The 27,493-nt window shown below is 40.1% G+C and overlaps 2 protein-coding genes across 12 annotated transcripts in view; one reads left to right on the top strand and one right to left on the bottom strand.

Annotated features, from left to right (window-relative positions):
• The window catches only part of cntrl (centriolin), a 45,622-nt gene extending 30,359 nt beyond the window's left edge, over positions 1–15,263 (top strand). For all 3 annotated transcript variants that reach the window (XM_053228736.1, XM_034299314.2, XM_026940110.3), the window contains 16 exons: positions 1,104–1,263; positions 1,372–1,502; positions 1,610–1,750; positions 1,842–1,968; positions 4,787–4,951; positions 5,368–5,527; positions 7,133–7,248; positions 7,537–7,724; positions 7,885–8,042; positions 8,511–8,584; positions 8,953–9,132; positions 11,277–11,502; positions 11,697–11,887; positions 13,961–14,164; positions 14,259–14,321; positions 14,477–15,263. In XM_053228736.1, the coding sequence (XP_053084711.1) occupies positions 1,104–1,263; positions 1,372–1,502; positions 1,610–1,750; positions 1,842–1,968; positions 4,787–4,951; positions 5,368–5,527; positions 7,133–7,248; positions 7,537–7,724; positions 7,885–8,042; positions 8,511–8,584; positions 8,953–9,132; positions 11,277–11,502; positions 11,697–11,887; positions 13,961–14,164; positions 14,259–14,321; positions 14,477–14,662 (2,470 nt within the window). In that variant the 3' untranslated portion in view covers positions 14,663–15,263. The remainder of the gene's footprint in view (positions 1–1,103; positions 1,264–1,371; positions 1,503–1,609; positions 1,751–1,841; positions 1,969–4,786; positions 4,952–5,367; positions 5,528–7,132; positions 7,249–7,536; positions 7,725–7,884; positions 8,043–8,510; positions 8,585–8,952; positions 9,133–11,276; positions 11,503–11,696; positions 11,888–13,960; positions 14,165–14,258; positions 14,322–14,476) is intronic.
• A 1,865-nt stretch (positions 15,264–17,128) lies between these two features.
• Positions 17,129–27,493, bottom strand: part of atxn2 (ataxin 2) — a 30,591-nt gene continuing 20,226 nt past the window's right edge. For 4 of the 9 annotated variants that reach the window (XM_026939711.3, XM_026939713.3, XM_026939718.3 and 1 more), the window contains 14 exons: positions 25,633–25,815; positions 25,225–25,404; positions 25,026–25,115; positions 24,490–24,560; positions 24,063–24,406; positions 23,064–23,130; positions 22,548–22,694; positions 21,581–21,598; positions 20,120–20,180; positions 19,703–19,896; positions 19,330–19,453; positions 18,840–19,183; positions 18,024–18,195; positions 17,129–17,784 (listed from right to left, as the gene is read on the bottom strand). In XM_026939711.3, coding sequence (XP_026795512.1) covers positions 17,756–17,784; positions 18,024–18,195; positions 18,840–19,183; positions 19,330–19,453; positions 19,703–19,896; positions 20,120–20,180; positions 21,581–21,598; positions 22,548–22,694; positions 23,064–23,130; positions 24,063–24,406; positions 24,490–24,560; positions 25,026–25,115; positions 25,225–25,404; positions 25,633–25,815 — 2,024 coding nt within the window. In that variant the 3' untranslated portion in view covers positions 17,129–17,755. The remainder of the gene's footprint in view (positions 17,785–18,023; positions 18,196–18,839; positions 19,184–19,329; positions 19,454–19,702; positions 19,897–20,119; positions 20,181–21,580; positions 21,599–22,547; positions 22,695–23,063; positions 23,131–24,062; positions 24,407–24,489; positions 24,561–25,025; positions 25,116–25,224; positions 25,405–25,632; positions 25,816–27,493) is intronic. The other 5 variants (XM_026939712.3, XM_026939721.3, XM_026939715.3 and 2 more) reach the window with 3 other exon arrangements.

Raw genomic sequence — 27,493 nt, 5'->3', positions numbered from 1 at the left:
CTCTCAGTCTACACACTACTCTCCCACCTGCTCTCGGTCTACACACTACTCTCACGCCTGCTCTCAGTCTACACAATACTCTCACACCTGCTCTCGGTCTACACACTACTCTCCCACCTGCTCTCGGTCTACACAATACTCTCACGCCTGCTCTCAGTCTACACAATACTCTCACACCTGCTCTCAGTCTACACAATACTCTCCCACCTGCTCTCAGTCTACACACTACTCTCACACCTGCTCTCAGTCTACACACTACTCTCACACCTGCTCTCAGTCTACACACTACTCTCACACCTGCTCTCAGTCTACACAATACTCTCCCACCTGCTCTCAGTCTACACAATACTCTCCCACCTGCTCTCGGTCTACACACTACTCTCCCACCTGCTCTCGGTCTACACAATACTCTCCCACCTGCTCTCAGTCTACACACTACTCTCCCACCTGCTCTCGGTCTACACACTACTCTCCCACCTGCTCTCGGTCTACACACTACTCTCCCACCTGCTCTCGGTCTACACACTACTCTCCCACCTGCTCTCGGTCTACACAATACTCTCACACCTGCTCTCGGTCTACACACTACTCTCACACCTGCTCTCGGTCTACACACTACTCTCCCACCTGCTCTCGGTCTACACACTACCCTCACACCTGCTCTCGGTCTACACAATACTCTCCCACCTGCTCTCGGTCTACACACTACTCTCCCACCTGCTCTCGGTCTACACAATACTCTCCCACCTGCTCTCGGTCTACACACTACTCTCCCACCTGCTCTCGGTCTACACAATACTCTCCCACCTGCTCTCGGTCTACTCCCTACTCTCCCACCTGCTCTCGGTCTACTCCCTACTCTCCCACCTGCTCTCGGTCTACACAATACTCTCAGTCTACACACTACTCTCACACTTGCTCTCAGTCTACGCAATACTGTCACACCAGACAGATTTAGTAAAAATACTTGTAATACTACAATGATCATTTAATGATAATTTAAATCAGTTAAGCTAGGTATGATTCGTATGGTTCTAGATATAAAGAGCAGTTTATTTATATATGTTTTAGCTGTAATAATGTTTTGTTGTGTCTGAGGACAGGAGGCTGTTGGAAAGTTCAGTTAGCCGTGCAGAAGAGGACACTGTAATGGATGAGATGGAAGGTCTGGAGAAAACTCTCCTCAAACGCAGGACAGAGCTACGGGATGTAGAGCGCCTGCTGTCAGAGGCTGAAGCAGACCTGAAGGATACCAGAGCTAAGGTCTGCCACAACCACACAGCACTTCATTTCAGTACGAGACGTCTTAAAAGCGCAAGAATACATTTTTACATGATTATTTAATTGATTTAATTGTCTGTGTATATGTAGAGCAAAGACACTCTGCAACGCTACAGCAAAGCTGAGAGACAGTTAAAAGAGGCAGAATGTGAGCTTGAGGAGATTAAACAGCGAACCCAGGATAGCACCAGACAGCTAGTACAAACCAGACAACAGCTCCGGTACTACACTGACCATATAGTGTAATGTTTATTTTGTACAATAGGATACTCTGGCTTAGCTTAATACTGCTTGGCCTCAGCCAGTTATGTCCAACTCTTTGTCACAGGGATCTTCAAGAAGAGGTAAAGGATCTGCAGAGATGTAAGCAAGATCATGAGAACACACTAAAACAGGTGGAAAAAGTGATTGCAGCTCGAGATGCAGAGTTCCAAGAAGTCAACAGAAATCTAAAGAGAGTAACCAATAAGTAAGTGTCCTTCTGATGTAAGCTGTAAAGAAAAACGTTTCTTTGTCTTTTTTTGTTTTTCTTACCGCAATTTTGTCTGTATGGTGTCAAGAATGGAGGACATGCAGAAAGAACTGAGAGAAACACAAAGCCAGGAAGCAAATCTTTTTATGGGCTGCAGGGACTCTGAGGATATTCTACACACCCGCAGAAAAGAGCTGGAGCATCTAAACACCCAGGTAATGTTAAATGTGCCGTTTGTAATATGTAAAAAATCTGCCTGTAAAAATGATCAGTAATAATCAAATCATTTTAAAGATACCTTAATTAAACAGGGTTTCAAAATTTTGCCATGCAAGGCAGTTTTGCTTTGTTTCAGGCTTCTGTTTCTGTTTTTACATTTTTCTTGGCTCAGAAAATAGCTTCAGCCCCTGCTAGAACAGATCTGGTAGCTGTCATATGATAGGGAGAACTGGCTTTTGGGTGGGAATTGGCAGGTGTCCAAATTGGGGAGAAAATGGAGAAAATTCCAGAAAAGAAATGTAACACCTTCATTAACAGCAGAGAAGCAGTGCATTTAAATAGGCTTTAAACTTTACAGCATGACTCGGGATGATACACACTTTATGCTTACCCAAATTGTATCTGGCAAATGCATCAGCTGCCTTTGGAGTTTTTCTTTACATCAGCAGAAGCAGGATTGCCTCCATCAGTGTGAGGAAACATTTCCATTGTGAGGAATCCTTAACACTGGGATTTTCCTAAATTTTGTTGTGTTATTGGAGGATTTGGTTTTGTGTTTTCAGATTTTGTTTTGTGCTGTGGTAAATTTGTAGTGTCGTACATCTCTCAGCCCACTAGGAATTAGGCCTGTCATGATAATTACGTTATTGACTTATCGTATGATATATGGGCATGACCTCAACCATTTTTGCTAACCTCGATATTGCCCATTGTGTTTACATGTGTGTTTGGTTACATAAGAAAGAATGGCACCAACATTTTAGCCATTCACACTGCTTCTGTCCTCTTATCTGCTCTAGGGCTGTCAAATTAAAATTTGAACTTTGAATATTCATCGAATTTAAGATAAAAATGCACATTCCAATGCAAAAACTGTGTGCATTCCAATTTAAAATGTGTAGCAAGCACTAGCACCGATTTGAATTAAAACATACTGTTGAAAAAATGACACCCAAGATATTAACAATGCACTAACAATGTTTTCTGAAGAAGAAAAATCTAGAAAGAATAGTTCTAGCGTTTAAAATAATCCAATCATAGTCAATAATCTTGGGCACTGAGCCGCTTAAGCTGCGTGAGCTGAAGCTGAACAGTGAATGAACACCAGTAAACTGAAGTGCTTTACTAGCGGCGTAATTAACTCACCCAAACGCATCCTATGCACACATGAGATCAATCAGACGTATCCACAACACAAACGTTATATTGCAACTTGCTTCTGCACAACGTGAAGTGAATGCACAAGTGAAATTGAACTTAAGTATCACGCTATTTAGAATGGTAAGTCACATTGTGAATACGTTTTTCCATAACAATGCACTAAAACACGGACAATGAAGAACTAAAGCATAAAGAATTCACAATATTGTATTACAGTAGTGTAATGTTATTATTTCAGATCAGGTTTTCACAACAAGGCCAGTTTTCACATGTTTTTGTTCATACATGTTTAAGCTAATATATCAGATGTGTGAATATTTGGTTTAATTTTTGCATTTTCTCATCAACTAAAATGTCATTGACTAATATTTAATGCCATTTTAGTCAGAGTAAAGTTGACTAAAATGAATAAATATGACATGACATGAAATATTGACTAAATCTAAAGGATATTTTCATCAGAAGACAAAAAGTATGACTGAAAACTGTGAAAATTAACACTGGAACTGGCCTGAAAGCAAAGGTTAAATCGTTTTTTTATGCACTTTAGTTTAAAAATAAATGCACTTTGTTAACAGCCAGGTTTGATCTTTGCAATAAACAATATAACACAGCGCTGTTTGTTTGTATTTATTCCTTGTGCCCACAGAATTATGTGTAATGACTAATACATTGTTTGCCTTCAGAACCAAGATCCCTCGCTAGGGTGTGATTGATGAGTGTGTTTGTGTCAAATAGACAAGTGCAAGATGTGTTTTGACACCAGGGAAATGAAAGTCATGATACATTACTCACATCTAAGGCCTGTACATTTTTTGTTTATTTAAAAATCTGGTATTTTTTGTCATACCAATTCCAATGTCTGAATATTCAAAAGAATATTCTTTTGAACTGTCTTTTTAAGAAAGTTCATTGCTCTTTGAAAGGATGTACTTGCATTATTATGTTATTATATTATCATTATATCAGTGGCATAAAATGGTCTAAAGTGACAATAAGTAGTAGTAGTAAGCAGTTATCGTGACAGACCTACTAGGAATGCATGGTTATAGAAATCTGATGGTCATAATACAGATACTGTGCACAATATATGTACCTCTCTGTAAGAAGGCAGCGGAATGAAGCTCCCCTCTGCAATACATGAGTCAGGGGCAGTGTGAATTAAAAGGTTTGACCTGCACAATAAAAATAAGGTCTAGAAGTACATTTGATTGATCGTGTTTGAGGAAGTTTTACTTGGCACTTAATGCTGAAGCATACTACTTCCGGCTTTTGTGCACGGCATTCAGAAAAACTAAGTAAACCTATAGAAAACTATGAAAGTGAAACAAACAAAAAACCCTAATAAATGCCAGGGTAGCAGTTACATAAGTGTGTAGCAGTTATGCAACAAATTGTGTGTTATGACTAATACATTGTATACTAGTAACGGATCATTGTCAGAAATTATCAAAATAGGAGGTAATACAATCATTCATTTGTTATATTTTGTTATAAGGTTGCTCTTACTCAGTATTAAATCAGTGTGACATTGTACTTATTTATCTGTATATTTAAATTGCTGTTGAATAATTACGTAATTATTGGCGTACATATGTTTCTCATTTCTAGCTCTCTACCTTGTTTTGTGTGTGTGTGTGTGTGTGTGTGTAGGTGCAGCTACAGAAGGAACAGCTGTCTTTGCTGGGGCGGAAGCTAGAGCAGTGGCGGGAAGAGGAGGACATTGTGAGGACAAATGTAGAAAAGCACAGGCAGAGCCTGGTGGAGGTGCTGAGGCAGGGAGAAGAGGACGCGCACAGTCTGCAGCAACACATTAAGGTTCACAGTTTTAACAATTGAAATAGCCACCAAGTAGAATTGGTGCAGTTGATATCTGTTAAAGATAATACCACAGCATTTTTAAACCACATCTCTTGCTACTGTGTCTGCAGCATCTGAATTTCATCAGAAAGAGCAGACAACATGTTGCTCAGAACTCCTTTAGAATGAAAGTTTAAGCATAGCTGTTGAATTCCATAAATAAATATTTACCAACGTAGTTATAACATTCAAAACTATAAAAATTCACACTAATAATAATAAATCTCTTAGAATGTGACAGATGTGAGAGAATGTCTTACCAAACCTGCAAACAGTTTTCTGAATTTTCTCAATATAGAAATGTCGTTGTCCAAATTATTGTCCAGGCTATCAAACGTGTGTGTGTGTGTGTGTGTGTGTGTGTGTGTGTGTAGGAGCTACGTGTGGATGTGCAGTGTCTGGCTGTGCAAAAGGGGGAACTGGACTCTCAGCTCTCAGAGAGGAGAAGAAGGCTGGCTCAGTATAAAAAGGAGGAGAAGAAAGTTCAAGAGAAAGTGCAGAACCAGCGTGCAGTCATCAACAAGCACAAAGCAGGTGAAATCAAAGCACTTCTGCATATTACTCCTGCGTATTAACAGACATACAGTCAGGGAATAGTGTACTATTTCTGAATAGCTGTTCAGCACCATGCATTAGATGTCGGGGTGGACGCATGCAGATGTTGTGACCGGGCAATTAGTTTTCTATTTGTAGTTACCTAGGGGCAACAACCAGAAAAAAATTGGGGGTAAAAAAATTCATTTGGTATGTATGTTTTTAAACGTCTTGGACTTCATCGTGGTGTGACACACGTAGATGCTGTAACTATAGCGCGGTACTAATTCTGAAACCCACCACCCACCGCACTACACACCTTGCTGTAACTACGCAAAATTGTCTCGTTGTAGATCGTTTTTTTCTAGGCGGATTAATTAGCGTGCACAGGCCATGGACAGTCTTTTCAGAATCACTTAGTTAGATTTGTGAGCAACCAGAACATGGGAATGGGCAGCACATTGAAGCCTGGTTGGCTAGCGAATAAATTTATGATTTGTCCATCCCTGCTTAGGAATTTTTAGCCATGTTTTCAGTTTTCTAACATAATAGCATAGGATACTGAATTTTTGGAAAGTTTATTTTGGTTCAGCTATACCATTTTATATAGGCCATGAAACTGAGTATATAATTTTAGTACATACACTAAATGGCAAAAAATTTATGGACACCTGACCATCACATCCATATGTGGTTCTTCCCCAAACTATTGCCACAAAGTTGGACAAAAGCACACAGCCGTGTATGCTGTCTTTGTATCCTGTAGCATTACAATTTCCCTTCCCTGGAGCTAAGAGACTCAAATATATTCCAGCATGACAATGCCCCTGTGCACAAAATGAGGTCTGTGAAGACATGGTGTGTTAAGGTTGGAGTGGAAAAACTCGAGTGTTCTGCACTGCACCCTGACCTCAACCCCACTGAACACCTTTGGGATGAACTGGAACTCTGACTGCACCCCAGGCCTCCTCACCCAATGTCTTGAGGCTGAATGAGCAAATCCCCACAGCTATACTCCAAAATCTAGTGGAAAGCCTTCCAAGAAGAGTGGTGGTTATCATAACAGCAAAGGGGGGGCTACATCTGGAATGAGATGTAAAAAAAACCACAAATGGGTCAGCTATCCACATACATTTGGCCATATAGGGTATGTTCCACTCTGGCTATATAGGGCTGTCAAATTGTAATTACTTTAAAGAATAGCGTTAATTACTTTGAATTGCATTTTAGATTCAGCCACTGGAAAAGAGTGACTCCAAAAAGCGCCTGTTGAAATTTTTGCACTTAGGTTTTGTTTAATATTTAGTTTACTTAATATTCTAAATAAAGTATGCCACGAGTGGTTTGTATTTATTCAGAGCTCTTTTAGTACATCAATAGATTCAGGCTTTCATTAGGCAACTAAATGTAGAACAAGGAATCTTTGACATTTGTCAAGCATTTTTTTTTTTTTTCTTCATTTAAATACATAAATATTATGAAAATTCTAATAGTGTTTGTCCAGTGAAATTCAGGCCTAAGGTTATGTGGCTCTGAGCTCTGACAGATTGGCTGTGGCTGTTAGGAAACTATGTTCAGGAGCTTGTGTTTTCTTTGTACGTGTAGAGCTGAAGCATGTCCTGGACATGATCCAGTTGGAGAGTGTGGAGCTAGAGAGAGTGAAGGTTCAGCACAACCAGAAACTGGACCAGGTGGAGAAGAGCCAGGAGAGTTTGCTACAGGTGAGACCTCAAGAATTTCTTATTCTTGTTATACCTGGTTTGCTGCTATTGCTCAGCACACAAAAAACCATCCAGTTCTAAGATATTCCTTTATATTCCAAGCATTTTTCTGTTGTTATGCTATAAAATAGTATTATTATAGAATAGTATTATTCTTCCATCATTTACTGTTTGCCAAATAAATACAAACGTGAATTAGATATTATTTTATTTTATTTTTTAAAATTTTAGCACAAGATTTCATGTTGTGAACCTGTTAGAGTGGAATTGGTATGTTGTGCCTTGCAGATGCGTCTGGAACTGCAGGAGGTGGAGAAGGAGCTGCAGGAGCAACAGGCTGAGCAGGAGAGGCACAGAAGGCTGCAGGAGCAGGAGATCCTCACGTTGAAAGAGCAGACTAATGCTGCAGACATAGAGAGGAGCAGCCTGCTGGAGCAGTGCACCAGCCTGGAGGCCCGCCGCTCACATGCTCAGAGGTAGGAGCTCCAAATTACTTACCTGTTCTGTTCATTTTTAGTGATACTGCTGCATTTGCACTTGCAAGTTTTTAAGGTTTATGATAAACAGCAGTGTTGGTACTTCTGTTGATACGAGCTGTATTAAAGTTGCTTTAAAGACTGCTATTTGATGTGGCAGATGTCAGGAAACAGCAGAGGAGGGGCTGCAGAAAGCAGAGGCAGAGCTGCTGAAACTGCAGGCAGATCTGGCCAAGCTGAAGCAGGAGCACAGACATGCCCTGAGTATTCGAGAAGAGATCACCAGAGATGCTGCCACAACCCAGAAACAACTAGAAGGTTTAAGCCCTATTAAGATATGACATTCATATGAGCAGTCTGACCTGAGATATTTTTGTGCCAGTATAAGCATAAGTAATGGTTAACAGAAGCTAGAGTTAATTGATAAGAAATTTGTTAGACACAAGTCGATTTTTCCACGTTGGTACTTCTGTTGATACGTCAGTGGTCATATATGAATGTGCTTCACTAATGTGGGTGGAATGGGTCAAAAAGGCACCTGTTATATAACCCCACTTCAACATAAATAGGCCACTTCATCCAAATAATAAGTAAATGGAGCAGACTTCATTATTTTATCAGTAACAAATAAGAACAAATGTGTCTACTAAAGGCCAGTTTACATTGAAATGTTTTATGATGCACCTTTTAGTCATGTGTTTTTACAGGCATTTAAATCCACTGCTGTGACATGTGCTATGTTAATGTTAATGTGATGTGTAGTTCATTTGTTTTTGCTCCCTACAGAGAAATCTAAGGATCTGAATAAACTCAAGGAAGATGTTGCACACTCAACAGTTCAGCTAGAGAAAATTAGAAAGGTGTGTATAAAATCCACCTGTGTGTTTAATCTGAATTTAAACTGTTAAAAAAAAGTACTAGAGCATGTTTCTGGAGGTTTTGCTGTATCTGTTGGTGATCAGGTGGAACCTAACTGACTATGTTGATAATCTATAGCCACAAATTTTACCCTCAGGAAAAGTTGCTCTATCCCTGATACGAATTATATAAATTACAAATAATAAATAAATTGTCCCAGCAACTGCCCTTAGAGTTTCAAGACTGAGGGAAGAGGGAAACAAAATTCTTGTCCATGGTTATCACATTTGTATTAGCCAGAGATTAGGAAGAAAATGTAGCATTCCTTCAAGATAACTGCATTTATCATGTGTTGGTTTTCTGTGTACAGGAGGTAGAAGATGCTCGGCGAGAGCGGGATGACTTAGTGAAGCAGCAGCAGCACCAAAAGGCTGTGATGCAGGACAAAATCCAGAGGAGACAACAAAGAATAGACAAACTGGAGCAGCAGCTGCAGGAGATTGAGGCATCTGTGGAAAAGAAAGAGATGCAATTTGAGCAACAGAAGGAGGTAATGTAACTTTTTTGTGCTGTTTGATCAAATAGCTGCTGATTATTATTTATGCTGTAAATATTTGTGGGGTATACAATTAAATATTAAATGAAATTAATACATGAAACAGGAGTGTGTGGGATATTTAGTCTTGACGTGAATCACTAACAACCTGATTTAAGTTTGTGTTTTAGTAATTGAAAGTAGGAACAGAACTGTGGACTTCACTATTTAAACACTATTCATATTTTTATGTTTATTTGATGTATTCAAAGGCAAAAAAAAAAAAAGTTTCCAGGTTTGAGAGTTTTGTTCTGAATAAATGCAATTCAGTTTCACCCCTTCAAACCGCCTAAGGGTCACCTCGATACCTACTTATGCATGCTGAGACCTTCCAAACACACAAAGTGATGTATGATGCAGTATTTGCAGTAGCTACCACTGTCATACAATGATCCCTCCCTTTCTTCTTCTAGCCTCATACACTGATGTCGACGCAACATGTTCATTTGCCAGATTTGGACTTTAACTCAGTTGAATGGGCCCCAAATGGCACAGCCTAAACAGCTCACTAGTTGTAAATACCTGTGTCTAACGATGACTGATAATCATAACAAGAAGCCCAGAAAGCAATCTGAGTCACTTTCTATGTGAATGCACAACTTTAGACATGGCTTGACTAAAATCAACAATTCAGAAGCTGTGATGATGCAGCACAGAGGCTCATGGTCTTCAACCTATAGCCCAGTGACTGATCTTCCTCCATTTTTCTGGTACAGACAGTGTAGCTAGTGTAACAACAGTGAAGCTATAGAATACCCATGCTGTCACCTTGTGTTGTCAGCCTGGTCTCTATGTGCTCCTGTTGAGGATGAAGAGATTTTTGACAGCAGATGTGGTAGTTGTGATGTGGTAGACTTGCTGGAACTAAAAGCCTTCAGAAGGAGTCAGCAAACAGCTGGATCCCAAATGCCCCAAACTGCATCATAGGTGGGATCATCCATGTTAGCCTCACTGAGTGCAGCAGATGTGCTGTAGAGAGGTGTCTGCTCCTAGAAATGGTGTCCCAGATCTGGGAAAGGCTTGGCAAGGCGGACCTCTTCACCAGTGTCAAGTCAACACATTGTCAATTGTGGGTATACCTGGCGGTGCTGGGAGTGGATGGTTGGGAACATTTTTGGTTTCTGCTCTTGAATTTGGCATTCCAATCAGGTCACCTGTGCCTATGGTCTCTCACAATGAATCACCAACTGAAGTCTGCAACCTGGCAGTCCAGGAAACACTCCTAAAAAGAGTCGCCCAATACATAGGCTTTGTATGCCTGTTGAAAGTAGGCCCACAAATTGTATTAATTTTGACTGGTTTCTGTGCATTGCACATTTTAATTTTTCTTCAGGGACTGCTAGACAGTGGAAAGTGCCCATGTATCTTTTTGCTAGCAAGCATTTTAGTAAAAAAAAGAGTGGGAGAACCAAATGTTCTGTCTATAAGCTGACATGTGTTGGTGGCTCTAGAATGACCTTGTGGTTGAACCCGGGGTTTTATGCCTAAGGTCCTTTCACCCAGTTTAATAAATCAACCAGTTGATCTTGTAGCATTCCATTTTAAGGCAAGCAGAGTGTTCCTGTGAATGCATGTATCTGGTGTACAATTTAGACTGGACGGCAACCATCTGATCCTCAGCCCAACTGTTCACCTGTCACAGAGGAAAGACACAAATGGGCTCCCTTGTCTAAGCACAGACTGGACATCATTACTGTGGCCAGTAGACAGCCCCTACTGTGACATACCACTGTCCAAGGAGCTGCTTCTCCTCATGGCATTAGTTAGTGGCATGCTGCTCCAGGAAGTCTGTGTTGCTGCTACCTTGGCATCACCATGCACTTTCTCCAGGTTCTGTAAGGTTAACCTCTCCCAGTGGCATGAGTGCAGCATTCATCTCAGAACACATTTCCTGTCAGTCCTAAGGTGTGTTGGTTCCTCATGACATTGTGGCATATACATTATCCAGATGATTCTCACTGCCTCGGACTGTCAAGAGAGGTGAAATAGAAGCACTATTACGTACATAACTAATACTCTACGATGTATATTTCAAAGAAATTTTTATAGGATAATACCAGGTGCAGTCACCTTTTCTTTTAAACTATTTTTGTTTTTAGCGCCTGATGATCCAACAGCAGCAGAGTTTAGAGTTGGAGGAGCTACAGAGGCGGCAGCAGCAGAAGTTGCAGTCCCAGCTGCAGGCACTAGAGGAAGCTCTGTCAGAGCGAGTGGAGAAAATGGAGAAGATCACAGTTGCTGTGGAGGAGCTAGAAGAGCAGAGACGCTTCCTATTGGCAGATCAGAAGCAGTGTGCTTTACTGCAGGACAGAGTAACACAGCTGGGTGAGTTTAGACCCCCATTCAGATATTTTTACATTGCCTTCATACTGAAGTATAGGAACTTACTGACTTTTATAAATACACACATTTATTTGTAGCCCACTTGGTTGACCTCAGGCCATGCGGGGCAAAAACACAGTTTGCATTTATAGATGTATTTCACTCTAGTGGTGAAAAGCAGGGATGTGTGTTTGTAGAGCAAGACCTGGCTGAGAGTGAGGCCAGGCTATGTGCCAGCACAGAAGAGCAAAGAGAAGCAAAGGAGGAACTTGAAACCTGCCGCTCTGACATCCAGATTCTTCAAGGGACTCTGGCCACCGAGAGGGAGCGTGCAGAGGCCCTGATAAGCTGCAGTCTCACTGACAGAGATAAACTACAGCAGGCTGAGGTGAGAGCTGTTTCCTTGACTTCTTGCCACAAGATGGTTTAAAATAACATTTTCTATAAGAATCCCTGAAGCTGTGTATAGGACTGTTCTTTTAATCCCACACTTGCTTACCCCATTTAACCCCTGACTGTGGCCACCTGCACATGCAGACTCTGCTCATTAGCTTGATATCTCAAAAAGGAGTGGTTGAATGTTTGCTGGATATATGTGGAATTATCATTGTAACCAGCAGATGAACTGATTAAAATTTGCAACTCATCCAAGCAGGATCAAGGTCACAACAAAGTCAAATGGGTGTACTAGTTTTTCTTCCTGTGTAAAATATATTTTGAGGATATTTCAGGTATACAGATTTGTAAAAATAAGGACTAGACTTGTTGCTGATGGAGACATCCCTGTCGACACTGTTGGCGTCGAGTTCTACTTGTCTTTTTTTAACACATACAGGGCAGAAAATTCTGGATAATATGGAATCTGTCACTGCCTGTGAAGCAAACCATCATTAGGCTGAAAAAAATCAAAACAAATCTATCAGAGAGACAGCAAAAACAGGTGTGGCCAGATCAACTATTTAGTATGTTTGTAAAAAGAAAGAATGCACTGGTGAGCTCGGGAGCACCAAAAGGCCTAGAAGACTACAAAAAACAGCTATGGTAGATGACAGAAGAATTTTTTCCTTGGTGAAGAAAAACCTCTTCACAGCAGCTGACCATATTAAGAAGATCCTCCAGGAGGTAGGTGTATCTGTGTCACTGTCAACAATCAAGAGAGAACTTCACCAGAGTAAATGCAGAGGGTGTATGACAGGATGTAATCCATTGGTAAGCCTCAAAAACAGGAAGACCTGATTGGAGTTTGCCAAAAACATCTATAAAAGATGAGAAGTCTATGGAGAAGGGAAGTAACTGCTTACGATTCGGGCTATATTTTCTGGTCACATTCAGCCAAATGCCTCAAAACTCATTGGACAGCACTTCACACAGCAGATGGACGATGACCCAAAGCAACCAAGTATTAAAAATGACAATTTAATTTATGATTGTTAGTTTGTCAAATTACTTTTCATCTCTTAAAAAGGGAGGAACCACTTATAAAAAGTGCTCTAATTCCTGCACCATTCACCTTATTTGGATGTGAATATCCTCAAATTAAAGCTCAAAGTCTGCACTTTAAGCTCATATTCATTATTTAGATTTGGGATCTGGGGAATTTGGAGGCCAAGTCAACACCTCAAACCATTATTGGACAATTTTGCAGTGTGGCAGGACGTATTATCCCGCTGAAAGAGGCCACTGCCATTAGGGAATACTGTTGAAATGAAGGGGTGTACTTGGTCTGCAACAATGTTTAGGTAGGTGGTACATGTTAAAGTAACATCCATGTGAATGCCAGGACCCAAAGTTTCCCAGCAGAACATTGCCCAGAGCATCACACTGCCTCTGCCGGCTTGCCTTCTTCCTGGTGCCATCTCTTCCCCAGATAAGCGACGCACACGCACCCAGCCGTCCACATGATGTAAAAGAAAATGTGATTCATCAGACCAGGCCACGTTTTTCCATTGCTCCATGGTCTAGTCCTGATGCCCAGGTGTGCACTGTAGGTACTTTCAGGGGTGGACAGGGGTCAGCATTGGCTCAGCGGGGGTCACACCCACCCATGACCCTGTCACCAGGTAGATACTAACCACTGCATACCGGGAACACCCCACAAGACCTGCCGTTTTGGAGATGCTCTGACCCAGACGTCTAGCCATATCAAATTGGCCCTTGTCAAAGACACTTATCTGTTTTTCCTGCAGATGCCATTGTGAGGAAATAATCAGTGTTATTCTCTTCACCTGTCAGTGGTTTTAATGTTAGGGCCGATTGGTGCATATTGTGGTAGACAGCTAAAATAATAACTTTTTCAATGTCCAAATATTTAAGAACCTGTCTCCTAAATGTATGTTTAGTATTTTAATAGAATTCGCTGTTAATGACATTTCTTCATGACTTGCACCACTAAAATTAGTCAGATAAATTCAGTGACTATGGAATTATGAAAGAATTCTGTTTCCTGTACTTGTTTCCTCAGCTGTGGAGTTGGGGAGAGGGGGAGAGTCACATGCGAGAGATTCAGGACACTGTGCGCTCCCTGAGGGCTGAAGTCCAAGCAGAGCTGGACAGTGGTTTGAAAGAGCTGGAGTTGCAGCCTGTGACCACTTCCGACATGGACAATGACGAGGAGCACCACACATCAGCTACACTGAATATGGGGAAAGCGGCCTACAGCACCAGAGTATGGGCTGAGATTTACAGAGCGCAATACTTAATTAAATAGAATAAAATTAATAACAGCGTAAAACGATGATGACTATTATTCCTGTCTGCAGGATGAGCAGTGGCGAGGAGAAGTGCTGAGAGAGAAGCTGAGGCAACATGAAGATAATCTGAAGGTAAAGTGGGATATTCTGAAAGTGTCATTTAGCCATTATTGTGAAACTATGACTTTACCCTTAATTTAATATTATTATTTTGACATTTCTATTGAATGACTTGTTACTGGAACCAAATATGATGTTTTGCTTTTTACACTCTTCCTCCACTGTAGGCGCAGCTGCGCAGGTGCATGTTCTCTCAGCAGGAGGCACTGAGTCTGCGCAGGCAGCAGACAGAGGGAAGCATCCAGGGCCTGCGCAGACGAGTAGACAAGTTGGACCAGCTACTGACCAAGTCTGGCCATGATTTCCCTTACCTGAGTGACTGCAACGTCCTTCCCAAATATGTGTGTAAGTGAAAACTGGAGATACAGAGTCTTCCCTAATCCAGGCACTTTCTGTTCTGCTGATAAAAAGTGAAAAGAAATGATGTTGTCTGTTTTGCTTGTCAGCTTAAAGGCCATTATTAAGGCTATTTATAACACTCAGAATGGGTAATGATGAAAAAGTAAGTGTAAGATTTAATGCTTTGAGTACATGAGGAGGGTAAATCTGAAGGTGCAAATATTCTGGATTTATTTAGGTTTACTACCTCAGGGCCAAAAAGAGTCATCGTTCCATTTTGCTTTAGACAGATTGTTTGAGTGTGAGGTTTATATGATTTTTTTTAAAGAATATTTTTAACATTTTTTGATAACGTTTTTGGTAAAATAAAATAACGTGCCTCAATTCTGTGGTATGTGCGAGCGGTTTGAATCTGTAATGTACATTCAGTTCATCTTGGGTATTGAACCATGACTGGAGGTTTAAAGCCTTTTTACTATTTTGTACATACCTATGACAAAGTCCACTCCTTTTACCACAAAATAAAATATTTATTACAGCACTTAAAATTTTATATACATCATTGTTATTAAATATGACAATTGTGTGCAATAAAATATTATTTTTGTTATTTAACCTCATCTCTCATTTTTCTTTCTGGTTCAATTAGTTCTTGAGTTCTCAATCATATTGCAAAGATGATTAAAGATTACAGCATTGTGTTTATTCCTATAATTACAAACTTTAACAGTGTGAATATGCACCTGGTGAAAAAGCTGAATATCCTTCATGAGGAAGGGTAATTTATTGCCAAGAAAAGGCAGCAGTTATTTTCTCTTCCTGTCAACGAATTGTTAAGACTCAGAAACATGAGCCTGTAGAAAAACAATGTGGAAGAATGCTTATTATAGCAGTCATGTCGACTTTCTGCTATCTCTAGTTCAAGCCTGATAAGTTAAAAACATTTAGCACGCACAACTCTTTCACTGTACACAGCACTGCATGTCATATTTTGGGGAAATAACACTGCAAATTATTGTGGTGATAATTAATTGCAGTTTCTCACTGCACAGATTTCTTTGAGCCACTTTATAAAAAATAATATTTATTTGCAGACATAATCCACTGGCAGAGAACAGCAAACAGCCATCATAATCTCAGCTCTGGCTCTTCTGCAATGAATTAAGCTTTTTTTTTTTTTTTTATACTGATCCTATTTGATGATATTTGAGGAGAGGCTAGGTGCTAGATGTTGATTTATCTCAGACAGAAATGGAAGCTCACTTTCCAGTGGCAGCACACACAAGACACACAGACCACAAGCAGCCGCTCAGGTCTGCAGTCAAGGGCATAGCCTATGAATATCTGATTTCAGTCTCTCTCTTGAACAAGATGTTTTGCGCTATTGCAATTGCGCTCATGAATTTGTTAGTTTATTTCAGTTAGCTGACTGTTAATAAATGTCTCCTTACAGACTGCTTAACCATATCAATGGTAATATTTTTTTAAACACAATTATTAATAGCCTTAGATTATGTATAGTGTCTGTCATACATGTCTCTCTGAATGAGTTTAGAAATAATATTAAAACAAGGGCATTAATATAAACCTGTGCTTTGAATTACAGCTGGCACTATTATGAGAGCTGCTGTTATAGGAAATTAATCAACTTCTGACCAAATAGACTCAAAGAATTCTGCAGTTCTGTATTATAATGAACTACAGTGTCACTATTGAGCATTAATAATAGTAATAAAAATCTAGCACTAATATGCTCCAGAAATATGGGGCACCAACACCATGGCTTTAGTCCCTAACAAAAACCTGATTAGCTGGTGAGTATGACTGTGAAATTCTGCAAGTCCTGAGAAGCAGGCCTCAGACCTGCATGTCACTGGATTAGAACTATAATAAATAAAATCTGGAAAATCTGGCTAAAAGTCCTGTGAGTGGGAAGATTTACAGCAATCCCACACAGATGTAAATATGAAAATTGACACTTTTTTTTTTTTCTTTGAGAGCTGTGAAGACAAAGCTTTGACAGACCTGAAAGCTCCCTCCTCCATGATGACGCCACAGGGCACGAGTGTTCACTGAATTGTTTAATGAGAATGAAAATCATGTAATGATTCTTCTTCTTATTATTCTAAATGATATGTTACGGCCCTTAGTCACCACATCTCAACCCAATTAAAAACCTGTGGGAGATTTTAAAGTGATGTGTTAGAAAGCTTTCTCCATCTCCATCATCAAATGCTGTTCATCCCTTCAGTAAAGTACAATACACGTCTATGCCAAGGCAGACTGAAGCTGTTCTCAGGGCTCATGGTGGACCAACCCCACAACACTTTATGTTGGTCTTTCCGTATATACTCAACATAAGCTTCGGTTTTTTTTGTTTTTTTAAAAGTTTTTTTAAATGGGAAATGTTCCCATCAGTTATATTAAGCACAAAGGAAAACAAAAACATTCCATACATCAATGATAGAACACGTAAGCCATTAACAGTTTTTACAACTTTTTTAATGTTTTTATTCTTTTTTTATTCATTTATATTATCTACAAAGTAAAATTTATTTCTTTAACTTAGCAGTCTTACGACAGTCAAATGTAATTGGGGCCCATTCAGTTTGATTAATAAATAATTAATCATTTTTGCCAAACATTTTGATCACTGGAAGTTTTTTCTTTGTTTTGTTTAATTTGGTTAGAGTGATTTTTTTTTCCTGTATGTTTTTCTTTACCCCAAGTTCCTGAACATGGCAATAGCAGCAGCATTTAACAGTAATGTTAATACTGTCAATTCACTGGAAGAATTTGTTACTTAGAAGGTGCAAACAAAATGCAAGTTCCAGTTTCTTGACATTCAGTTTCTCACTCATGGCATCTAAAACAGTCCCCCTCATGTTAAAACTCGTGTTAAAAAACATCTGTTCACCACAACTTTGCTCATTAGCATTAATTTCTGATAGATTAGCAAAAGTGCAGTGCAGCATGATAGACGGTTTAGTGGCCATTTCACTGGGCATGTAGAGAAGGAGCAGGTGAAGGATCGGTCAGCCAGTAGCTCACAAGGGTTGAGAAGAGCGCGTCACTGGAGTCAGCTGAAAATAGCCGATCTTCATCCTCTAAAGCTGCTGCTGATGGTGAGGTTGTACTGGGAAGAAAGCGGGGAAGGGAATCAATTTTAAAAATAGTCAAATTGCATAATTTATATTTTCACATATGCCAATATTACCAGAGCACAGAGACACCATGTCTGCTCTGGAAAACTGGGACACTAATTTGGATATGCAATTTACATTTCACTGCAGTGTAACTTGAACATTCATCACAAAGTAAATCACCCACTTTTGATGGTAATGTTCATAGTGTTTAGTCCTCTTGAATGCATACCTGGAGGATGTGCCATGTAGGAGAAATGTGTGGTTGAGGAGACAGGGATTGGAGTGAGTGTGGTCTGGGGTAAAGGTGGCTGTGGGCCTGCAGGTGCTTGCGTGGCCATCAGCATCACAGGGTGAGACGGAGTGCCATGATGAGGAGGCACCATCCCTGACTGCATGTGTGCCTGCAAAGTTAATGGAATGAAAACAAAAGAGGGTTAGATCACTTTTTATGCACATTCCTTTATAAAGCATCTCACTTTTTCATGTTTAACTCATTACAACCATTTAGAAGAATGCTTAATTGCCCTTTGTTCAACGGTCAAAAACCCATCTGGTGAACAACCAAAACTGATGTAAAATAAGGTTGTGATCAAAACAAGGGTTGTGAGTTTTTCTATCGATAACACACTTTGATGTGTTTACTTAACAAAACCACAAATACATTTCACCAAAACTACACGGAAATGTTTTAATTTACTTTGTAACCTTGCCACGGCTGTCTGCCTGTCTTTCCTCACTGATGGAAGAGAAATCAGTAAAGTGAAGAGATGACGATGAGGCTCATGTTTAAATGCAGCGAGTGATTTTCATCACCTCAGGTGAAGAGACACACTGATGTGGATGATGCTGATAATTAAAATGACTCATTTCCCACTGTAAACTTAGAAATTCCTAAAAATATGGCAGTAATGTTGATTTTCCATGAATAGATTGTAGAGGACTTTGCTTTTTATAGCCTGTCGGATCAGGATATTATTAAAACAGATTATACCACTTGGTAAAACAGTTGCCCAAATAACAACCAGGCAAAATCAGAAGAACTGACCTGCTGCATGTGAGCCATGTGGCTGGGATTGTACGAGTGCTGAACCTGCTGAGGGTGGATGTAGACGGCCTGCGGGGATTGAGGAGCTGGACCGGGAGTCATGGAGGGTGGGGTCGGCGTCAAGGCTGAGTACATCTGCTGCTGTGGGGGAGCTGCACTGGCCAGGTGGAGAGACGCTTGGTGCTGTGGGTGCTGGACGGGGCTGGCAGCAGCATGGCGTGTGCCGGCATGCTGCCCACTCTGCTGGGCCTGACCCGTGGGCGTGGCTGAGGGCTGTGGGGGTTGAGGAGGATGTGGGTGGAGGGTGGCACCAGGATGTGGGTACTGCTGGGGGACTGCTGAGACTAAAAGGCAAAAGCAAAAGAGATGCAGTAGTTAGGTACTTCTAAGTACGTACTATAAGTGGTACAATATGTAACAAAACAATCCAGGGAATGGCAGAGACCAAAAAAAAACATGATGAAAAGCAGGGCAGGGGTGGGGTTCTTACCGTACATTGTGTGGGTCTGCTCACCATACTGGGTAGTGGAGGAGGAGGCCAGATTGGGCTGGCCATGGCTGGGGGTGATCATCCTTGCACCTCCCTGCATAACAGGACTGAACACATGCTGGGCCTGGGAAGAGAAACATTTTTGTTTAACAATTTTACAATACTGTGAATTAATAGCTTCGTGGCCCATAGGAGACTCGAATCAAGTACAATTCAGTTTACCAGTTTCAGACCTAAAAGACCTATTAAATTAAACCTAAAATGTATGAATATAAAGTTTATTTCAGTTTGGTCTATTTGTACATGCAATTATTAAAAAATGGTTAAATTTGCTTGTATGTGTATATATTTAAACCTATACTAATCCACATACCTGGGACTGGTAGTGGGGCAGCTGCTGCACAAGAGGCTGGCTGCTGAACTGCTGAGGGCTGCAGGTGAAATACTGAGTGGTGTAAACTGGGTTTGGAGCAACGATTGGGGGACCTGCAGCTGTGGCAGGGTGCATCATGGGTGACGTGCCTGCTGGGTGATGCTGCTCGGGTCTTTGCTGAGGGATACTGGGTACTGGCAGAGAGTATTACAAGAAAAAAATTAATTTCTTTCTTATGTACACTATATATGTAATACAGATACCTTCCGTATTTGTGACAGTCAACTGATTTATTGATTCAATTAATGATGCAGTCAATTTAGTCTGTGCATCTTTAAAAATCACAGAGCACTAATATGTCTATCATTCAGTCATACACACACACATGCAGACACCTCTGTAAAAATGCATTCTCACCTTTACCTGTTCTGTACGGCTTGGACTGGCTTACAGTCATGGGATGGTACATAGTAGGAGGCTGAGGGAGGAGGAACAGAAGTTAAAAACAGTGTAAATTAACCTCCCCTTTGAACAGTACCTAAGGAGCTGTTTGATGGATTTTATTCATGATCGACCTCATATCCTTCACCCAACAATCTTTCAAAGGACCAGTGGTCTCTAGTGGAATGATATCAAAGTTGAACACTGTCCTATTTTAGGCTGAACACTGTCATGTGCAGTAGTGTCTTGGGATTCCGTACAGTAGGTGGCAATATACACCCAAGTAGTGGTGTGGTTGTGGGTCAAATTAATGAGCAAACTGTTCATCACGATCCTCAATATGCATAGAACAGATTTTCACAATTTACCAATTTTACAATACTTATTAAAATATTTTATTTAGACTGAATCTGCTATTTCACTGGCTATAAAATAATGAGTGAAAGATGCAACTCACCTCACAAACCACATGACAGCACTTAGGAGCAAAGGGCGGTGGAATGTAAAATAAAGTTGATAAACTTCAAAGCAATTATTCCTTTAGGTGACTAACTCAGTTGAATTATTGATGTATTATTATTATTGGCTTGATATGGGTCTGTGTTGCTTAAGTTTGCATAAATGACAATTGGTGTCAAATTTATGACCATATATAATCAGCTAATATTTTTAGCTCCATTACATCTGTATCAGTGACCATTTTCATACCTGTCATGCCATTACCTCAACTGTCATGCCATTTACTTATAGTGAGTGCTTGTTCTACGCTAGCTCACGTGTTCTTAGCAGTAACAGAAGACAGCCCAATGAAATTCTACCTTGTCGTTAGATTTCCTTACATAGGTGAAGTGTCTCAGACCCTTTACCATTTACACTTGGGCTAAATGCTATGCAGTCAGTTGCATATTGGCAAAACTGGGCCAGATTCAAACAGCCTTAAAGGCAAATTTTAGTTTAACTAAAAAGTTTAACTACCAACAGTACTACCAACTGTAGCAAAACAAAACAAAACAATCTGCTACCCCATTTTGCTGTTCTGTTGTACATAACCAATAAGCTGTACAAAAACAATATTCTCATGAATATTGCACATACTGCCCTTTCTTATTTAATGATTAATCATGCAAATAAACCTTTAAGGTTAATTAAGAAGCAAAAATCTGAAAAAGATCTGAAAAAAGTCTCAATTATAACTACAAATAAATTAAGTGACCATTTGTAAATTACAAATATTAGAAAACCTTAATAGCAAAAGAAAAAAATATTTATTATTTATTTGTTGCATTTGAAAATATAGAAAGGAAAAACAACCTAAAATGTTTAAGCTTATTAACTATGGTAAGAAATGGGCAAACCATTTGCAGGGCACATAAGCAAGCAAGCATCTCATTATATGATCAACAGGGAAAAAAGAAGAAAGTTTAGAATTGCACAAACCTTCCAGATAATGCTTTTCTAATGGAGAGAGGAAAGAAGGAACAGAAAAAAAAGAACCCATCTTTAGTTTGATCATTGTATGTCTGATACTAAACCATTTGAAACTACTGCTGCATCAACAGGCTTTCCTTAGGGCAATATGACAGGAAACCTTAAACAGAACAGATGAATGTAGTGTTTCTACAAACCTATGATTTAAAGAGAATTCAGCCACTCAGTTTTATTCGCTGCCAAACATCAAAGCAGCAGCAACATGACTGGCAACATGTATCCACACAACAGCATAAAAACTAACATCACTGAAGCTACCAAGAATTTTCAAACTCACCAAGACACAAAAAAATGACATATATGGGCTAAAGAAAAAGTAACATTTGTAAGGAAGTAAGCATATATGAAACTTAACTAGTGTATAAAGTCAGGTCTATAAATATTTGAACACTGACAAAGTTACTATTATTTTAGCTGTCTACCACAGTATACTGGAGTTGAAATATGCTGTTGAAATAAGACCAAAATGCAGACTGAGCTCATATTCATTTGTTAATTTGTAAACTCCTATATACTGTGTTAGACAGCTAAAATAACAACTTTGTCAACATCCAAATATTTATGGACCTGACTGTATATATGTATAAGTTTAGGCTTCAGTCATGCAAACTTTAGAAATCTTTATTATCCAATTAGAGTACAGGTTTTCAGCTATGAAATAAAGAGGCAAGGTCAGGAGGTGTGAAAAACACAAAAAGGTCAAACAGATTCTTACAAATGGCAGCCAGAGAACAAAAACAAATTGTAGTGTTAACCACAGTGCAACGGAGATGGAAACACAACAAATATAAAAAGGTATAGTGGGAAAATAAGAGTATTAGTCTGAAAACAGAGGATTAGTACACAAACCAAAGAAAGGGATGGAGCACAAAGGCATTCCTGAGCTTATAAAGATGAAATTGTGGGAAATGTTCACCTGCATTCCAGGGCTGACCGCGGTCAGAGGGTACATCTGTGGGAAGCACATTGGCTGGCTATAAACAGCAGGAGGCTGCTGCACCACGATAGAAGGACTCGGCTGACCCGGGGGTCGCGTCAGGGTTGGAGTAGTGGCAGGTTTGGGCTGAGAAAGAGAAACGTGTATTAAGCGAAACCTCAGTTGTTATTTATTTATTCCTTCATTTATTATTCTCACATTTGTAGCACATTTTCTCTGTGGATCAAGATCTCTTTGCTTTGAAAATGTTTAGGGGGGAAAAAAAGGAAAAAAGAAAGGAAAAAACCCTGGAATACTGAACATGTCCTTTCAAAACCTTGAAAACCTTACTATAAATGCTTTTATGTGGATCTGTCTGTACTACAAATGATCAATAGTTAATAGTAGCTATTGGTATCTGAATTGGAAAAAAACCTAATGACAAAAAGCTGTGATCTGTAAAGCCTTAAACTAAAAGTATCATTGCTGTCATTGCTGCATCACTTAGATACTTACTGGAGTGCAGAAAGGTCTTGGGTTGAACTCCTTGGCATTCGGATTGAGAGTTGATTTTCTAACACTCCTGCATGGGGCAAAAAAAAGAGACATGAAAACATTATTATAAATATATGAATACAACTAAGACTCATTAAGCTGCTTTACAAAGGGGGGCAGCTCCCTGCTGCTGAGGGTTACATGATTCCATGGCAGACACACCGAGTTCCTAAAGAACGTCAAAGCACTCATGAACACACTAACACAAGTCAAATTCACTGGAGGGACACTACGCTAGTCTTCATCCTTTTAGCCTGATACAGCAATTATAATTGCTTCACTGATTACAATGGAACAGATAGCAGAACACCACTTAAAGTGCAAATCAAGCAAATTTCATGAAAAACAGAACAAGAACATGATTTTACACTGTATTATCCCTTATTGTGATTATTTCTAACATAAAACAAGTTTAAACAAAAGTTCCATTGCTATTTATTAGTGTATTGGGGCCATAGATAAGTGCTGCAGCATGACGCCAGCTCATCCAGGAATCAGAGTTTATTTGTTACCAAGCTTTCAAAGCACATCTTTATGCTCATCTATCAGACATAAATACACTCAAATACACGGTATTAGTATAATATCACTGGAAATTAGGTCTCGTTCATGCATAGTTTAAATGAGAAACTGGAGAAAACAGTGAGGATTTTCAAAATGTTTCTACCACGGTAGTGAAAACTACAAACGCACATGTGGCAAGGTTTAGAAACTGCTTTTTTGTTTGTTTGTTGTTTGTTTCAACATGGAGAACCCAGTAGTAATATGCTTTGACTGAGTGCCGAGTCAATCTCAATCAATCATATTTAGCATTAATGGTCCAGCACAAGACAAAGAAAACAATATCAGTCTGAGTAACGGTTAGGGCCCAGTTAGGGCTCCCCTATCACACGGCAGCTATGAACCAGGGAGGGCGAGGCTTCCCCCTGTAGCACATGTGGGGGAACCGCCACAACTTACTCTGGCACAGGGTCTTTCTTCTCCTCTTTGTCATCTGATTTCACAGCAGCAGGTGAGGAAGTCTGGACACCCTGAGACGTCATATCAGGTACACGTTTTTGCTCTGTGCTGAGAGTAGAGGATGAGGGAGAGGGAGAAGGAGTGCCAGGTTTACTCCCGACAGAGTTGGCACCCACAGCCGCTGACATCTCTTCACTGCCAGAAGACTCTGAGCAAACTTTGGGTCCTGTTGACTCAGTCATGCTTTTATCACTGGGTGACTCCTTCAGTTTCTCACCAGAGTCCCGTGGAGACTTTGTCATCATTGTCTCAACCCCAAGATCTGGATTTGAGCTGGACTGCAACTAAAAAAAAGCAGAGAAGTAGTTCATAAATAACCAGTAAAGTATAAAATGCAATGCCATTAAAGAAGCAAAACTGAACTTACCCTAAAATCCACACTAAATTTTTTTAAATTGTCTATTTGCTTTCTATGGTCAGGAGGCATGCTGGGAAATCCTACAAAAGAAGAATTCAAAAGGATCATCTGGATGCATATTACTCATTCCATTATAATTTTTAAAAGCTAATATCACAATTTTACATGGGCAGCCCCGTGTTAGATTCATTAACCAGATTTGATTTGAACAAAGCATCAAACATGGTCAAGAAGTAACTTGTCATGCCTCTTAAAACCATCCAGAAAATATCAGGCTTTTACTTTCATTTCTGTATTTATGTATTGCTAACTGATGCTCACCAAAACTGATCATATTTGGATCACTGACTGTTGTGCTGTATTCAGATTCATTAGTTTTATTTCACAAAGCATTATCTAGGTCCAAGAACCCAATTGTAGTGCCAGAACATTCTAAAGCAAAGTGAATGATTGTGTATATTATATATATATATATATATATATATATATATATATATATATATATATATATATATATATATACACATATACATGCAAACACACACCTTTACTAACTGGCCTGCTGCTTGGGGAAGACTCCACAGGCTTCACATTCTCTTTGTTGGCCGAGGGAGAATTGTGCCTAATTTCTTTTGCTACATTCACAAATAAAGAAAAAGAGACAAGAGATAATTTCACATATAAGGCTGGAATCGCACACTCACTGAAACAAACCCCATCTGCACATTTTAAACAGATCCAAACCTTCAGTTACTGGTATTGCAGCGATGTTAGTTGCAGGACTTGCTGAAATTGGTGATGCTGCCGAAGTGGGTGTGGCCACTGAATCAACTGGCACTGTGCCAGCTTGTGGAGACGATGAGGAGGAGGGGCCAGGAGGAGCTCCTCCCGCAACGTTTTGCCGAGGAGAACGAGGTCTGTGTCCTGTGGGAAAGACAGCGACAATAAAATTACATTTTATTTGCTTAGCGCTTTTAAAAATAAAGATTTTCACAAACCAGGAACTTTATGCACCTAACCTTGAAAGCAAGGTAAAGTAAAACCACTGCCTGCATGATTTATTATGATTTAAAGTTGCTTGACTGAAATAAACAAAATTTACATATAAAGCTGATTAACACATTGAAGATAAGTGGCAGTCATATACCTTACCTCCACTGACCACTGAAGACCAAGTGCCACCAGAGGGGCTGCTACGGGCAGGAGGAGTAGTTGAAGCATCCCCAGATGCACCCTGCGACATGAATTCCACCCCAGGAGGACCAGCTCCCCGGCAGGAGGACATTCTATGTGCCCTGGGGGTCCGCTGGGACTTCGGAGACATCCTTGGAGGACCTATAAAGCAAAGCATCATGATGAATGATTGCACTGGAGGTAGGAGGTGTGAAGACAAGTGGTATCTCAGGGGTTAAGGTTCAGATTTGATGGTTGGAAGATTTTGAGTTCAAAACCCAGAACTGCTAAAGGAACCGCCGTTGAGCCCAAGGACCTCACCCCTTAAGTGTGTCAAGTCAGATCAGTTTTGCTCATGACTCCCTTTGAGCAGATTTTTAGATGTTAGCTTAGGATTAAGAGATACTAACAGCCAAAGCAGGTACTGAATCACTCACCCACAAGTAACAAATACACTCACTATTCACTTTAATAGGAACATCTGCTCATTTATGCAGTTATCCAATCAGCCATTCATGTAGCAGCAACACAATGCATAAAATCATACAGATACAGGTCAAGAGCTTCAGTTAACGTTCACATCAAATATCCAAATGGGGAAAAAGTGTGATCTCTGTGACTGTAACCGTGGCATGGTTGTTGGTGCCAGATGGGCCGGTTTGAGTATTTAAGAAACTGATGATCTCCTGGGATTTTCACACACAACAAGTCTCTAGAGTTTATACAGAATGGTGCGAAAAACATCCTGCGTGAACGACAGTTCTGTGGATACCCTCCGCACACAAGATGTTCTTTGTTTTTTGCATCATCCTGTGTAAACTCCAGAGACTGTTGTGTGTAAATTCCCAGGAGATGAGCAGTTTCTGAAATACGTATACACACATTGCGTATACCACACTGCATCACACTTATACTTTGAGTGCGAACACCACCGCTTTAACATTTTAGATATTGCCTTATTTACTTGACTGCACTCTCACTGCTGCCATCATTAGAGAAACTGAATATGCTCTAGGGCTGGGAAGGATGGCACTCTCTCCCCTCCTCCCACCCTCCCAGGCAATCAGAGGGACACTAGCCAATTATCTGTGTCTGGGAGCTCACGTATGCAGAAGAGGGCAGACAGTACTTTCCTCGGCAACCCTGGCCTGTGACATAGTATGAGCAGCTTTACAGAAAGATGTGGTTTGCTAGCATCACATGTCTCGGATGAAGTACATGGTAGCCTTCACCCTCCCCAGCTGGTAGCTGTCATATTCAATAACAGAAGAACAGAGCATGGCTTCACTTTTTTCTGTGTTCAGTCTGACTGCACCTACCTTGTTATAAGCAAACAGCCTATGTGTTATAAGAGAACACATTAATCTTCTTGTGTTTATTAACCAGAGAAACTCATGACATTGTATACATAACTCACTTGTTTAGAATTGTGACAACTGACTAGTATCTGATTGGAAATATGCAGTCCCACACAATGCTACATGGTACATGGAAACAACAAAAGTAGCAGTGCCAACAATAACTTGGGTAGCAACATTCTACCCAAAACACAGGCTTATGTGGGTTAAAGTTATAGCATGTTTTTGTAAATACAAGCACATCTCTTCCTGAGTGCAGATGAACTGGCACTCAAAACACTATTAGAGCAACACTGGAGATACAAACGCTGACCCTTTTCATGATACATGTCCACCTGCAAATTCTGCTGCTGGTTGCCTCTGCATTGGGTCTCTGTTCACCAGCAGCTCACCAGCAATATTGATATTTCTCTGCTCTTACCCTTAAAAAATCTTGATTAATGATTTTATCGTCCAGAACAGACAAAAGAAAAAGAAAAATG

The sequence above is a fragment of the Pangasianodon hypophthalmus genome, chromosome 24, assembly GCF_027358585.1.
Source record: "Pangasianodon hypophthalmus isolate fPanHyp1 chromosome 24, fPanHyp1.pri, whole genome shotgun sequence".
NCBI classification, from domain to species: Eukaryota; Metazoa; Chordata; class Actinopteri; order Siluriformes; family Pangasiidae; genus Pangasianodon; species Pangasianodon hypophthalmus.
This window is presented reverse-complemented; position numbering and strand designations above follow the sequence as displayed.